Below are 15234 nucleotides of genomic sequence, written 5' to 3'. Positions count from 1 at the left end.
AATCTTAAAAAATCTTTAAAAATCTTAAATCTTAAAAAAAAAAAAAAAATGACAGGGCAGCCCCAGTGGCGCACTGGTTTAGTGGTTTAGCTAAACCACTGCCCGCGGCCCAGGGTGTGATCCTGGAGACCCTGGATGGAGTCCCACATCGGGTTCTCTGCATGGTGACTGCTTCTCCCTCTGCTTGTGTCTCTGCCTCTCTCTCTCTCTATGAATAAATAAATAAATAAATAAATAAATTAATTAATTAATTTAAATAGTTAATGCACGTAGAAGAAATGAGAAATTGAAAAACTAGCGTTTGGCAACCACCAAAATGGTGGCAAAAAATGGTTTCAGGAAGGATAATCAATGGTCGCTAAATCCACTGGGGGTGCAAAATTGTCAGAGAACAGAGTATTCACATGATTTCAAATAATCACTCTACTAATTATTAGTTTACTAATTAATTACAAAGGGCAAACAGTAGAGAAATCTAGCAGAGAAACTTCACATCACCAGTAATATAACAAACTGACATGTGCCTCCTGACAGTGATACAATGGAAAATATACAGTATCACTTAGGTACTACTCTTGCTAAGAATATTTAACCTGAATCTAATCAGTAGGAAACAATCAGGGATCCCTGGGTGGCTCAGCGGTTTAGTGCCTGCCTTTGGCTCAGGGCATGATCCTGGAGTCCCAGGATCCAGTCCCACATCAGGCTCCCTGCATGGAGCCTGCTTCTCCCTCTGCCTGTGTCTCTGCCCCTCTCTCTCTCTCTCTCTCTGTGTGTGTGTGTGTGTGTCTCTCGTGAATAAATAAATAATATCTTAAAAAAAAAAAAAAGAGGAAACAATCAGACAAATCCAGGCTGCACATGACAGATGATGGCCTGGATAAATGCTATAAAAGTATAAGTGTTATAAAAGACATGTATATACAAACATGGGAGCCTATTCTTAGTTAAACTAAAAAGATATGACAATTGAATGTGATGTGACTTCCGGATCAGGAAAAGAGAAAACTATTATGGGCATTATGTGAACAAATGAGGAATCTGAATATGGACATATGGTAATATGATTATATCAATGTTAAATTTCTTGGTGTGGTATTGTAGTTTCATAGGAGAATATCTTAGTTCTTAAGAGACACATTTAGGGGTAAAATGTCATGATCTCTTAACTTTCAAATGATTCAGTAAAATATATATTAACAAATTGATATATACATATAGAGATAACGCAAATGTGGCAAAATGATATCAATTAGCGAACCTGTATGAAGGGTACATGGGTATTCGTTATAGCATTCTTTCAACTTTTCTGGTCTTGAAACACTTCAAAATTTAAAAAATAATAAAAACAGATCATGTTTTTGCATTAGATATTTAGATTCAGCTCCTGAGACAAGGAAGTAGTCTCACAAACTCCAGCCTTCCCAGATTTATTTTAGACTTTGTTATAATGTCTCAGAAAATTCAAAAGTGCATGTGAATGAGTACCACCTAGAATGTCATAGAATGTTTTTAAACATGAGGAAGAAGAACAAGTGGTGACAAATCTAGATTGTGAAAAAAGCCAAAGCCCAATGAAAAGTGGCTTTTGTTTTTAATGTGTGGGGGTTGGTGATACATGAACCTCCCTTTCGCCATCGATTAATCCTTCTCTTGTAAAGAGCAACTCACTCACGCACCTGACATCCGGGGACCAGACTTGAGTATCTGCTAAGCCTCTGCCCATTGATTTAATGGAAAACAACAAAACAACACATGCTAAGAGAGAGATACCCTACAGAGCTACCCCAGGAGCTCAATTCTCAGGGCCTGACCATATTTTGTGTGAGACTAATGCTATTATTTGAAGAGAAAGATAGCAGGACTGCAGAATCTGGGCAAGGTGGGAATGGGCAGGACTGCTCCTTAAACCTGCTTTTCATGGGGCACCTGCCTGGCTCAGTTAGTACAGAGTGCAGACTCTTGATGTTGGGGTTGTGAGTTCAAGACCCATGTTGGGTGTAGAGATTACTTAAAAATAAAAAAAAAAAATTAAAATGACAGTTTATGACAATTGTCTTCATTTATAAGCAGAGGTAGCATAACATTTTTTAAAAATTCTCCAAAAAAAAAAAAAAAATTCTCCAAACAGGGACGACTGGGTGGCTCAGTGGTTGAGCATCTATCTGCCTTTGGCTGGGGGAGTGATCCCAGGGTCCTGGAATCAATTCCCCGCATTGGGCTCCCAGCATGGAGCCTCCTTCTCCCTCTGCCTCTCTCTCTCTTTCATGAATAAATAAATAAAATCTTTAAAAAAAAAATTCTCCAAGCCAGTAATTATCTCTTAATTTAAAAAATTAGGGGCACCTGAGTAGCTCAGTCGGTTAAGAATCAGACTCTTGTGGGGGGATCCCTGGGTGGCGCAGCGGTTTAGTGCCTGCCTTTGGCCCAGGGCATGATCTTGGAGACCAAGGATCGAGTCCCACATCAGGCTCCCTGCATGGAGCCTGCTTCTCTCTTCTGCCTCTCTCTCTCTCTGTGTGTCTGTCATGAATAAATAGATAAAATCTTAAAAAAAAAAAAAAAAGAATCAGACTCTTGGTATCTGCTCAGGTCATGACCTCATGAGTAGTGAGATGGAGCCCCATTTTGGGCTCTGTGCTCAGATTCTCTCTCCCTTTTCCTCGGTCCCTCTCTCCTCCTCTCTCAAAGAGATAAATAAAAGCTTTTTAAAAAATTAGTATGTTTCAAAATATGCTTAAGAGCAGCAAACAAACAAACAAACAAACAAAAAAGAACAGCAAACAGTATCTTGGAATTCAACAATTACAGGGAGTCACAGTTCTGAGAAGGGTAAAGAAGAATCACATAGTAAAGTCCTTCCTTCATTTATTCATTAAAATGTATGTATTATATTATCTCTGCTGAGTAGCCTGTACCATGCTAGACACGGGGAACAAACAAAAGTTCAGTACAGTACATGTCTGACTGAAAGGAAGACAGACATATCACAAAATAACCAGAGACCCTACAGAAATGCTCTTCCATGTGACTGTTTACATGAGTTGGGGCAACCCAGCTACCCCTCTCCACAGACCACACTGATGCTCTACTGACTCAAGGCTGAGCCACCTTTCTGTAGTTGGCTTCTTTGGGGGCTACTATGAGACTATGTTTAATCTGTTGTTCTCGTTTAAAATGCTCCACTGCGGGGCAGCTGGGTGACTCAGTGGTTGAGCATCTGCCTTCCGCTCAGGTCGTGAACCCAGGATCCTGGGATTGAGCCCTGCATTGGGCTCTCCACAAGGCTCTGACTCTCTGTGTTTCTCATGAATAGATAAATAAAATCTAAAAATAAATAAAATAAAATGCTCCACTGCTTTCTTTTCCAGAGCTTAAGCTGGGGGCACAGCCTCAGACTCAAAACATGGGGTGATTATGAGCCCTCCCACAGAATCCTGGTGCTCACTGGACTCCCTCTGATCAGTCACCACCACATATCATCACTGGAGATGAGCTACCATGCAAGAAGAGCCTCTGTATTGTGTGAGACTCTGGATGCATGGGGAAGCTTTGAACATACAATGTCCTTGGGACAGCGGTGGTATTGAGGCTAGGCTGGGAAAAGAGCTGTAGTAGTTGTAAAAATATCCCCTTGACTTTCGTCCCTTCTGGTCTGCACAGATTCCTCCTTGGAGCTACTTATTTCCTTCCCACTGAGAGCACCTGCTATTCCTGTCTTTCTGGGAGTCTGTGGCCTTCTTCTCTCCATTTGAACAGCCATGGCCCTGACCTGCGGGCATTACAGAAAAAATGGGATGAGTTACGCATGTGTGATGGGGGTATGGAGCCCAAAGAAGAGAGGGTCTCTCCCTGAACCTAAAAGTAAAAAGGTAAAAGGTACTGGATCTACGATCTTGCCTCACTCACCCCGCTCTTCTTGTGAGATGGAGTTCTACTTTCTTGTCTTTGGTCTGGCTGGGTTGAGAAGGTGGTTCTGAGGGCTCAAACCTTCTTCCCAACCTTGCCTGAGCAGGGTAGACATGGAGATTCTTGTGAGATGTAAGCGACTGTGACAGTACAGGGGCAACACACAGAGGGCCACGTGTTCATTATGTATGGCTGGAGAAATTATCTGTCTCCAGGGGGACATGTTTCATTGTACATTAGCTTCTAGCTGCTTCCTTCCTCCCCGTTTCTCTGCCGGGTCTCTCGATAATTGTCCTTCGGAGTCTCCATCCCCTCTTCCACAGTGCTGCTCTGCCCATCACTGTCTCCTGCCATCCCCCTTGCCATGTGAGTCTCCCTCTCCACTTTGCTCACTCTCTCTTGCAGCCTAGAACGTGCATTTCTCCTTCGCTCATCTGTCTCTGGTTCTCTCTAGCTCACATTCTCTCGTTCCGTGTTTCACTCTGCAATACCAGCATTTTGGGTACCCCACAGCTAGTGATAACCTTTTCTTGTTACATTAAAGCCCACCAAAAAAAAAAAAAGAAGAAAGAAAGAAAAGCCCACAGCACCACTTGGTTGACTGACTGATTGGTTTTACTGTGGAGGAAAGAAAAGGGAATTTTCCCAAAGAGGACAGAGAGAAAACATGGAATTGAGCAAAGGGAGAATAGAGAGACAGGGCAGCCACTGAAGATGGGGTGGGGACCAGAGAGGAGGGCACCAGAAGAGGTGGAATCCATGGTGTCTTATTTCCCCACAAATAAACTGGGTCTGGACGCCTGGGTGGCTCAGTGGTGGAGCATCTGAGCTCAGGGTGTGATGTGATCCGGGGGTCTGGGGATGGAATCCTGCATCAGCCTCCCTGCAGAGAGCCTCCTTCTCTGTGTCTCTCATGAATAAATAAATAAAATCTTAAAAAAAAAAAAAAAAAAAACTGGGTCAGATATTCATGGCTGAGGACAGCAGAATCTGGATTATAAAGGGTTAAGTATCAAGTTAGGGTTGGCACCCAAATCCGAGGCAGAAGCTTTAGGGAGAAAGGAGTTGGGTTAAATAAACCCAAGAAGCTGATGTGGGTAGAATTTCTTCTGCCTGACCCACTAACAACTGTGAACAGGACATTTTAGAAATGGCTTTTATTGAAATGCTTCGGTGGGGCATAGTCCCTGGAAGCAAGAACCTAGCCTGGAGGCCAGGCCCAGGAGCACTGCAGGAATGTGGAGAATCAGTGGAAGGGAGGCAGGGGCCTGGGGGGAGGGCCGGCCAAGGTCAGACGGGAGGTGGCAGCAGCTGCTGATTGGGGCAGTTCTGATGCTGCGTGTGCTCTCTCCCCTTGCCTGCTATAATTAAGGCTTTCCCAATATGATCCTGGCTTCCTGAAGGGAAAGCTAGAATTCTGAAAACAAACAAAAAAATACAGCAGAGATGCTGGGTTGCAATCTACACATATTTTGATCATAAAGCACTTAATCATGTCCTGAGATCACTGCTACTAGTCAGTTTCATTTTTTTTTTTTTTAATTTTTTGCTGGTCAGTTTCAAAGTACTTCAGCTCCTGTTACAGCCCTGGCAGGAGGGGCTCTTCTAGGGAAACAAAAATAACACAAAAATCCCTAACTGTACCTTCCAGATTAGATACGCTCCTGTAAATCCTTCACTGACCCAATCGTCCTCCTGACGGCCTGACATAGGGGAGATGCTCCCCGGTCCTCCGAGTTTCCCTCCAGAATTTTTTTTTTTTTACCTTACTCCTTTTTCATCCCACTTCTTGCATCTCTCCCCTAACAGACCACATATAATCCATGGACCAGAATAAATCAGTTGTTTTATTTTCCCTCAAAGGATGTAAACTTCCACTCCCCAAATGGCTTTGACAGTTTTCTCATTTGCGAGCTGAGGAGGATATCAAGAGACATTGACCTTCTGGTTTTGCCTAAAGAGAGAACACTCAGTAACTATTACGCTCCAGTCCCTGATTTCCTTTCATTGTGCCCTTTTTCCTCCTCCCTCATGTCCTCGCCTATCTTTTCCTTTTCCCTCCTGTACATTCTCCCTATAGCCCTCCCTTACCTAGTGTGGAGACCCTATGAGGCTCATCTGCCTTCAACTCACAGCATTCCCTGCTAGCAAGAAAAAGCACAAGGCCTCAAAGAGTGTTTGCTCTCTCTTTAATCAGATTAGTCCCATTACCTACCCGGAGGAGTCAGATTTTGGTGTCACTGAGCTATCTGTTAGAAGGAGGAAAACTGTCAGACATCACTTAAAGAGCCCTGTCCTGTGGACGCCTGGGAACTGCTGGGAGAAATTAATCTTCTAGCTATTTAAGGCAATTTCTTTTCCATCATCCTTTGTCAAGAGGACTGCACTGGGAAACAAATCTGATGGGAGTCCCTGAACTGGTCCACTTCACTTGACAGGATCTCTCCAATGCTGTGCAGCATCCATCATTCCCTCACAGCAGAGACACACATCAATGTGAAGCTGGCGCCCCACCAGCCCTCAGCAGCAAGTAGCCACAACTGCACAGGGTGGGTGTGAGTGGGCCTAGACGCTTGCAGTTTTCCTCCACCTCTGCTCTACTTTCTTTCCAGAAGACCTACCACAAATCGATCTCTCATGAATTCTTTTTCTGAGATCCAGGATGGAAGAGAAACAGGCATATGCAGAACAGAACATGGGACTGACGGTTGTATATTTTCTTGCCTGAACGTAAGGACTCAGCCAGTGCAGAATAGGTGCTTCCATCAAACAGCAAGACTGCCGCCAAAGCTAGGGGTGACACAGAAATCGGCAAGGGTAGCATTGTTTCAAGACCATCTCTTCTCTCCAGACTTAGTTTTCTTTCATGAGCTGGGGAGTCCTATGCTCATTTATGTAAAAGAATTCCAACCTTCAACTCTCTTTCCACCCTCGGGGTTATTTCCCAGGGCAGTAATTTTCAAATTGTGTTCCTTTGGGTCCAAAATGTACCAGGGAGTATGTATACCTAATGGTGTGGAGGTGAGGAGGTGGTGGTATGGAATGTGGCTTCATGGAGGAGGAGGCTCAGTGGTTGAGGCTCTGGACCCCCTCAACTCTATTTCAACCTGATTCTATTTCTTTCAGGTGTTAGAATTTCTCCTAAGAATTTTTTTTTTAACGGGGATCCCTGGGTGGCTCAGAGGTTTAGCGCCTGCCTTTTCGGCCCAGGGCATGGCCCTGGAGTCCCGGGATTGAGTCCTACATCAGGCTCTCTGCATGGAACCTGTTTCTCCCTCTGCCTGTGTCTCTGCCTCTCTCTGTCTCTCTCTCTGTCTCTCATGAATAAATAAAAAAATTTAAAAAAAAATAAAAATAAAATTAAAAAAGAATTTTTTTTAAGGTTCTAATTTTTTTTTTTAAGATTTATTTATGCATGAGAGACACACAGAGAGGCAGAGACACAGGCAGGGGGAGAAGCAGGCTCCATGCATCACAGCCTGATGTGAGCCTTGATCCCGAGTCTCGGGGATCATGACCTGAGCCGAAGGCAATCGCCCAACCGCTGAGCCACCCAGGCTTCCCTAAATTTTTTAAAGTAAGCTTGATACCCAATGTGGGGCTCAAACTCATGACCCCAAGATCAAGAATCACATGCTTCACTCAGTGGGGTCAGCCAGGTGCCCCTAAGGCTCTAATTTTTTTTTTTTTTTTTTTTTTAAGGCTCTAATTTTTAACAAAGATTTACAAACTAGTATCCTGATTCCGAGGACAGACAACTGGACTTGTGCGTCTCACACAGCTAACCAACAACCACTGGCTGATGGCTCCTGCCCTCTAACGTAGAGTAGGCCCAGGTCCCCCTGCTGGCGGCTCCCTGACTCCAGGGGCTCCTGGGGCACTTTTTCAGCAAAATGAATCTCCTTAGGCACCAGAGCCATTTGTTTTCCAAACTCCCTTCTCCAATCTCACTAATTCCCAATTTCCCTGCATTTGACAAATGCAATTAACAAGGCTCGATCAGTTCCTGGCTGACAGCCCTCATCAATCAATACTCGACTGCACGACTGCACGAGGCTGAGGGGGAAGGGAAGGCATCCGAGATACAGAGTTGGGGGGCGGAGATACAGAGTTGGGGGGGCAGGGAGTAGGCAGCCTGACCTCCTTGATTTCTCAAACCCCTCAGCTCAAAATAGGATGCTGGGCTGTCACCCTCACCAGCCACTTTTCCCCTTCCTGCTCACTAAAACCAAAGCAGTACAGTTTATACCCTCCTCTCCCAGGTCTTTCCCACCAACCTCCTTTAGTTCCCTACACTTGTGTCTCCTCTTGAACAGAAGGCCCTGCCATCTGCTGCCACCATAGCTTAGGGACCTCCTCAGTGCTGGGTGTGATACATCAACCAGTGCTCTCTCAGCAGGGCCTCTTCCCCACCCACACATTCCAGAGACAATTCCGAGCTGCCTTCTGTCCAGGAGGCTATAAGCCCACCAAACACCACTCGTCCCCTACATGTACGCACATCAGAGAGCCAAAAGGACAAGGATCACCAAGCTTGCGGTCATCACCGCTTTCACACTCACCTTCCCCTCCCAATTGGTTTAAGATTCAAGACTCCCCCTTCTTCACCTTTCTGCTGTGTGTAGCACCGGCCTCCCCTCCCCCACTGCAAGGTGAGAGCCTTTTCTTCTGCAGCTCTTCCTCATATAGCCCTGTGCATCTTTCCACCTCATCAACTTTTCATCTCTTTGCAAACAGAATCGGGAAGTGTCTCCCTCCTCCCTCTCCTTCTCCTTTGTTATTAGCTTCATGAGTGGGGATGCTAATGTATTCACTAGACAATGTCTTCACACCACTGTTTCCTGTAATTACAGTCAGTGCCCTCCCACTGTCCTGGCTTATTTGGCTGTAAAGTGCTTGGAGGAGGGACAGTGTGGACAAAAGACACAACACAGGCTAAGGTCGAGTAGTGTAATGTTAACATCCAAGAAAGTAAAACAAATAATCACTTCTGCAGTAGGTCATTAACAACTAGTTAACACATAGAGGTCAACGGCACCAGAGCATAAAAAAATTATCGATACAACTGAGGACCCCTCCATTAGAGGATGGGGAACTGTATCCACATTATCAGCAACAGTCACCCCAAGAAATGGTAGGAGCCACATCCACCCTCCTTTAGGGGGTAGAGCCACTATATTTGTCATGTAGATCAGCTACATTGTCACTGGAGACTCGGATCCAGCCATCCTCCCGGACATGGTAGAGGTTGACTGCACCTCCTGAGTAGGCATCTCTATAGGTGGCTTGGTAGATGGCTCGACGGGCCAGATCATAGGCCTGTTCCACCTCTAAGTCGTAGGAGTAACCCCGATCCATGACCCCATAAGCATACACAGAGCCAGAACCTACAGAGAAGGTGGCCCCCGAGATCCGGTTTCCTTCACTGTCCACATAGTAGAGGCCTGGAAAGAGAGGTGAAGTTAGCAGGAAAAAAATGACCATCCCTTTTGACATCTAATTCATTCTCTGAGAAAAGTTCTCCTTCCCTCTTGAAACCCAGGGGAGACAAACAGATATACAAGAAAACAGCACTTTTACAAAATTACTTAAAAATAGCTGAAGGGGGGGTGGAGCACCTGGGTGGTTCAGTGGTTGAGCATTCTGCTTTTGGCTCGGGTCCTGGGGTCCTGGGAATGAGTCCCACATCAGGCTCCTTTGCCTATGTCTCTAACCCTCTCTCTGTGTCTCTCATGAATAAATAGATAAAATCTTTTATAAATAAATAAATAAATAAATAAAGCTTAAATATTAAGATTCCTAGATTCTACAATGTAACACCTCATCTCACTTCTCATTATTTTTGTCCTTGCTATATAACAAAAAAACCAAGTATAATCTAAATGACTTAGGTATCAAGCACTGAACTTCAGGCACTGTGGGAGATAATGTTTAAAACAATCCTAACTCTGGGGTGCTTGGGTAGTTCAGTGGGAGCCTTCAGCTCAAGTCATGATCCCAGGGTCCTGGGATCGAGCCCCACATCAGGCTCTCTGTTCAGCAGAGAGTCTGCTTTTCCCTTTCCCTCTGCCCCTCCACCTCTGCTTGTGTGCTCTCTCCCAAATAAATTTTTTTATACCCCAAAACAATCCTAGCCCTCAAAGTTTAGACTATCTGGGGGATAAGACATACATCACACAGTAGGAGAGAGCCTAGAGTTCCAAATCATATCACAAAGACCTGCACTGCCCAATATGGGAGCCACTAGACATGTATGACCACTGAGCATTTGAAATGAAGTTGGTACCACATGCTGAAATGACATTTTGGTTCTATAAAATAAAATATAATTATTATTTTAAGATTTATTAGTGCTTGTTTCGGCAGCACATATACTAAGATTTATTAATTTATTTGAGAGAGGGAGAGAAAGAGCACGTGTGTGTGTGTGTGTGTGTGTGTGTGTGTGCTCACACGCCCAGGGTGGAAGGGCAGAGAGAGATGTAGAGGGACAGAGAATCCCACGCAGACCCCAGGCTGAGTGCAACCCCGAAATCACAACCTGAGCCCAAACCAAGAATCAGATGCCTAACTGCATCACCCAGGTGCTCCAAAGTAAAATATATTATTAAAATTAACTTCTTTAATTTTTTAAATGTGCCTATTATAAAATTTAAAATTACACATATGGCTCACATTTTATTTCTATTGGATAGTGCTGGTATAGATCAGGGGTTGGCCAGGCCAAGTGCCTGTTTTTGTAAATAAAGTTTTGCTGGAACACAGCCATACCCATTTGTGTACATATTGTTTATGACTGCTTTTGTGCTAAAGCAGGAGAGTTAGGTAGTTAAGACAAAGACCATATGGCCTGCAAACCTACAGTATTTACGACTTGGCCCTTTATGAAGAAATTAGCTAATTTTCAGAATACATGAAAATTTAGACAAAGATTTTACTACATTTTTATCAATTACAACTGCCTGCTGGACCTTCCAACAGGATGCCTTTGTCACCAAGTTCAGATTCAAATACTTTCAGTGGCTCTCTACTACCAACCAAACTCATCTCTCTCCTGCTCCACCAGCCCACACTGCCTCCCATGTTCACAATTCCTGCCTGCCAATGGCATCATTAATCTTCCTATTTCAGTGGTTCCCATCTCTCACTGTGCATCAGAATCATCTAAGGAAGCTTTTTAAAAAAGATACCCAGGACTTACCTCAGGTATTCTTTTTCAGTTGGTCTGGGGTGGGGAACAAGTATGAGGTTTGTGTTTTAAGTTCTCCAGTGATTCAAAAGCAAGCCAGTGGAGAACCAAATGCTTACCAGCTTTCAGGTTCTCAGATTTCAATGCCTACCTCAAACTAGCACCCCCCCCCCCCCCCCCCGAAGCGCCCCAGTCCCATGGCCACTAGCGTGCCTACCAGGCTCACCATCTGAGGTTCCAGTTTAGCTCTCTGGCTCTATGGATCACTATTCTTCTTTTTCTTTTTCTTTTTTTTTTTAAAAGATTGTATTTATTCATGAGAGACACAGAGAGGCAGAGACATAGGCAGAGGGAGAAGCAGGCTCCCTGCAGGGAGCTCCACATCAGGGATCCCCGCCATCAGGGATCCCATGATCACGCCCTGAGCAGAAGGCAGACGTTGAACCACTGAGCCACCCAGGTGTCCCTCCCATCCGCTTTTTAAACTCATTCACCCTTCACTGAGTAGTGTACCGATAGTTTCCAAAGCAAGTAGAGAAGAGCTGGCTATACTGTAATTGTTTGACAGAGGCACTTGCCAGTTGTTTACCAGGCACTCAGTAAGCAGTTGAATGAATGAAGCAAAAACAAAAGGAAAGAATAACTATTTTCAAGCACCAAGGGGGAAAATTATACAGAAAGTAACTAGATGTATTCCAGCTAGACTAAAGAGACATCCAAAGCTGGTTGAAAAGCTGAGGTGCCAGGCTGGTTTAGTCTGTGGAATGTGCGACTCTTGATCTTGGAGTCTTGAGTTTGAGCCCCAAATTGGGTGTAGCGACTAGTTACATGAATATAACTTAAAACAACAACAACAACAACAACAACAAACTGGTTGAAAAGGAACTGACATCAGATGCAAGGTTAAACTTTCTGGCAAAGTTTTTATATACTAGAAAAAGGCTTAAGGAATTTATTTTTAGAGATGACAGAATAGGACCTAAGGTCCTAGGGTAATTCCATCAAGTAAGGAAAGGATGAGCCCTAAAGGCCCCTTTTAGGCCAAAGACTCTCCAAAAGAAAAAGGGGAATAGCTAACTTCCTGTATATTAGAATTACAGTGGCCACTAGCAATATGTGACACTGAGCCCTTGAAATGGGGCTAATGCACATGCCAAAATGATATTATGGATTAACGAATCATTAAAATACCCCCTCTTTTTACTTTTTTAAATATATCCATTACACAATTCTAAAAAATTGTCATTTACTTATTATTATTATTATTATTATTATTATTATTATTTTTAAAGTCAGCTCTACACCCGGGACACCTGGATGGCTCAGCGAGCGGTTAAGCTCTGCTTTCGGCTCAGGGCATGATCTTGGAGTTCAGGGATGGAGTCTCATGTTGGACTCCCTGCGGGGAGCCTGCTTCTCCCTCTGCCTTTGTCTCTGCCTCTCTGTGTCTCTCATGAATAAATAAATAAAGTCTTAAAAAAATAATAAGTAAGCTTTACACCCAACACAGAGCTTGAACTCACCACCCTGAGATCAGGAGTCAGAGGCTCCACTGATGGAGCCAGCCAGGGGCCCCTCCATTAGATAATTTTAAATTACACAGGTGACTCGCATTATATTTTTGTTAGAAAGCACTGACTGGAGTTTTTACATCTATTATCCAATTTAATTCTCAAATACACTCTTTGTCAGCCTTATTTTATGGGAGAAAGGAGAAACATTATGTGCCAGACACTACATGCTTTACGTGTATTACCTCATTTAACCAATGTAAGAGATGATGAAACTGGCTAGAAAAATGAGCAGCCCATGTAAGGTCATGTGGGTAGTCAATGACACAGCTAGTCTAAGCTCCATGCCCTCTCCTCCACTGTAGTGACCTCCTTGAATAAAAAGAAAGGACGGAGAACCTAATCAACACATCGCCAGCACTGACACAAAGCCCTTTCATTCATTCACCTGTTCATCCAACCCCTCCTCTCTGTAGTGCCAGCCCAAGAACCATGTGGTTGTGGCTTAACTCACCAGGGCCTCTCTTATCCCAGCCACAGATCATGGTGCCCATGGACAGCCCCATGCCTTTATATTGATACACCATGTTGGCAAGCAGCTTGGAGGCAGCTGCTACGGAGATGCGTTCCTTGTTTCGGAGCTCATAGATTCGACATTGCCGAGCCAATAGCCGCTCCCAGAAGCTGCAATCTGCTGCGCCCCCAGCCATGGTGCCCAGCAGGTAGGGATTGATCTCTATCACCTTCTTTACTGTCTGGGAGGCTATATAGGCACCCGCTGTGGCCCGAGAGTCCGCTGCAACAATGACTCCATGTTGAAACTGTTAAGATCAGAGGAAAACACAAAAGCAGGCCACATCAGACCACGGAAATGATCTCCTTCACATTTCTTTTTTGCATCAGTGGAAACCCAGACATCTCTCTCTGTCATTCTACCCTTCACAAAATGCTTTCCACATATTAATATCAACTAAGTTTCACATCGATCCCTCGACATGGGTATAACCAGTATTAACTTCAATTTCACTTTATAGATCAGGAAAAGGGGTTCAATGAGATCGAATGATTAGCCCAAGATCACAGAGCTAGCTACTGCAAAGCTGGATCAGGAATCCCGGTCGTCTGGCTCCTTCTACAGTGCTTCCTCCCACCAACCTTCCCCCTCAAATGACATAGCTTTTGGGTTACCTTCGCCTAGTAGGGACCTAGTTTCCAAAACCGTAAGTTAATGGTTAAACATCCTTTCCCCTGCCAATGTTTATTGCTGCTGAGGCTTCCCCTTTCCTGGACCGGAGCCACCTGGGGTTGCCCAGGAATCACCCCAAGCAGCCCCCGGTTTCTTCTCCCACTTAACCTCAGCCCCACGGTCCTACGGCTAGAGAGCGAGAAGCGAGGCCTCTGGGGCAATGAGACAGCGAAACCACCGGGGTCGGGAGGCCCCCCCTAGGTTTCCTGGTCGCGGGCCCCGCGGGCTCCGGTCCAGCTGGAAGCCCGGAAAGGGCTCGGGCGCACGGGTCTCTGCCCGGCGCGGCGGTTGGGTCCGCACCTTGAAGGCCAGGGTGGTGGTTCCATGAAGCATTTCGATTCCCGGCTCCTCCGCGACACCCCAGTTGGGCGCGACGAGGCTCAGCCCATCGCTGGGACTCCCTGGACCCAGGTCCAGCAGATCCACACGACCCCCGAGTCCGAAATAACCGTGCCCGTTCACCGGTAGCGGCCTCTCCAACACGCTGGCCAGCGCCATGTCTAGTAAGGGCACAAGGAATTCCCTGCGAGAAGGCCTATCAGAGAGCCGCCGGGCAACGCCTCGCCGTCACAGCTTCACTTCCTATTAAAAGTATCTCGGGGAGGAGCCATTTTAACTCCTGGCAACGACGCCTCCAAAAACAGGAGCCAGACGCCAGGGACTATTTTCACCGATGGAGGGGGGGACGGAAAATAAATGGCTTAACTTCCTCTAAATATTAAAAGGATGTTGTTGTCATCTTAACTTTGGTCAAGCAAGCAATACTGGATTAAATTCACCTCCAAGTCATAGGAAGCGATCGGAAACGTCCGTGTTGCGTGAGGGAAGTGAGACCGGCCATCTTTGAGAAGGGCGTGACTAGTTGAAAATTCTTTCAGAACCCTTAACTCCAAGTCGTCCCCGCCCTGCCTGGTGTCCAAGCAATACTTTACATCTGTGCGGCTTTAGCATCCTATTAACGCAACTGAAGTTGGCATTTTGTTTAAGGGCACCATGTAATACTCGGTAAAATAATGATGTACTTTGAGGCCACTGTCCTGTGAAGTTAGTTAAAACTACAGTATTTTGTGGTAAAAATTGCAACAAGATAAAAGTGCTATGTATGCTGCGTCTTGTTTGATCGCCACACTACTCAAATTCTGGAACATAACCAATTTTTAAGATTTAATATTCTCTTTACTCCCACACTGTGGTGAAAATTCTAATAAGTAATGTATTGCCTAAAAGGCAGACGAATAAAGAAGGAAATGTATGGGAATCAGTTAATCCACAAACTAGGTTCTCAACTCAGCTCTGACTAACAGAGTCAATACTCATTTACCATCTCAGAGCCTAGAGGAGGGTTGATGCTTCATAAAGATGTACCAAGAGGTTCTCTA

General features: G+C 44.9%; 1 protein-coding gene across 1 annotated transcript; it reads right to left on the bottom strand.

The window, feature by feature from the left end:
• Nucleotides 1-8845: 8845 nt before the first annotated feature.
• Nucleotides 8846-14385, bottom strand: PSMB5 (proteasome 20S subunit beta 5). The gene is made up of 3 exons (XM_041760217.1): nucleotides 14156-14385; nucleotides 13124-13430; nucleotides 8846-9353 (listed from the first exon to the last, which is right to left on the bottom strand). Exons 1-3 carry the CDS (start codon nucleotides 14351-14353, stop codon nucleotides 9067-9069), a joined length of 792 nt encoding a protein of 263 aa, XP_041616151.1. The 5' UTR covers nucleotides 14354-14385; the 3' UTR covers nucleotides 8846-9066.
• Nucleotides 14386-15234: the final 849 nt, after the last annotated feature.

Source organism: Vulpes lagopus, chromosome 6 (assembly GCF_018345385.1).
Source record: "Vulpes lagopus strain Blue_001 chromosome 6, ASM1834538v1, whole genome shotgun sequence".
Taxonomy (NCBI): Eukaryota; Metazoa; Chordata; class Mammalia; order Carnivora; family Canidae; genus Vulpes; species Vulpes lagopus.
Note: the sequence above shows the minus strand (reverse complement) of the source record. Positions and strands in the feature narration are given on the sequence as shown.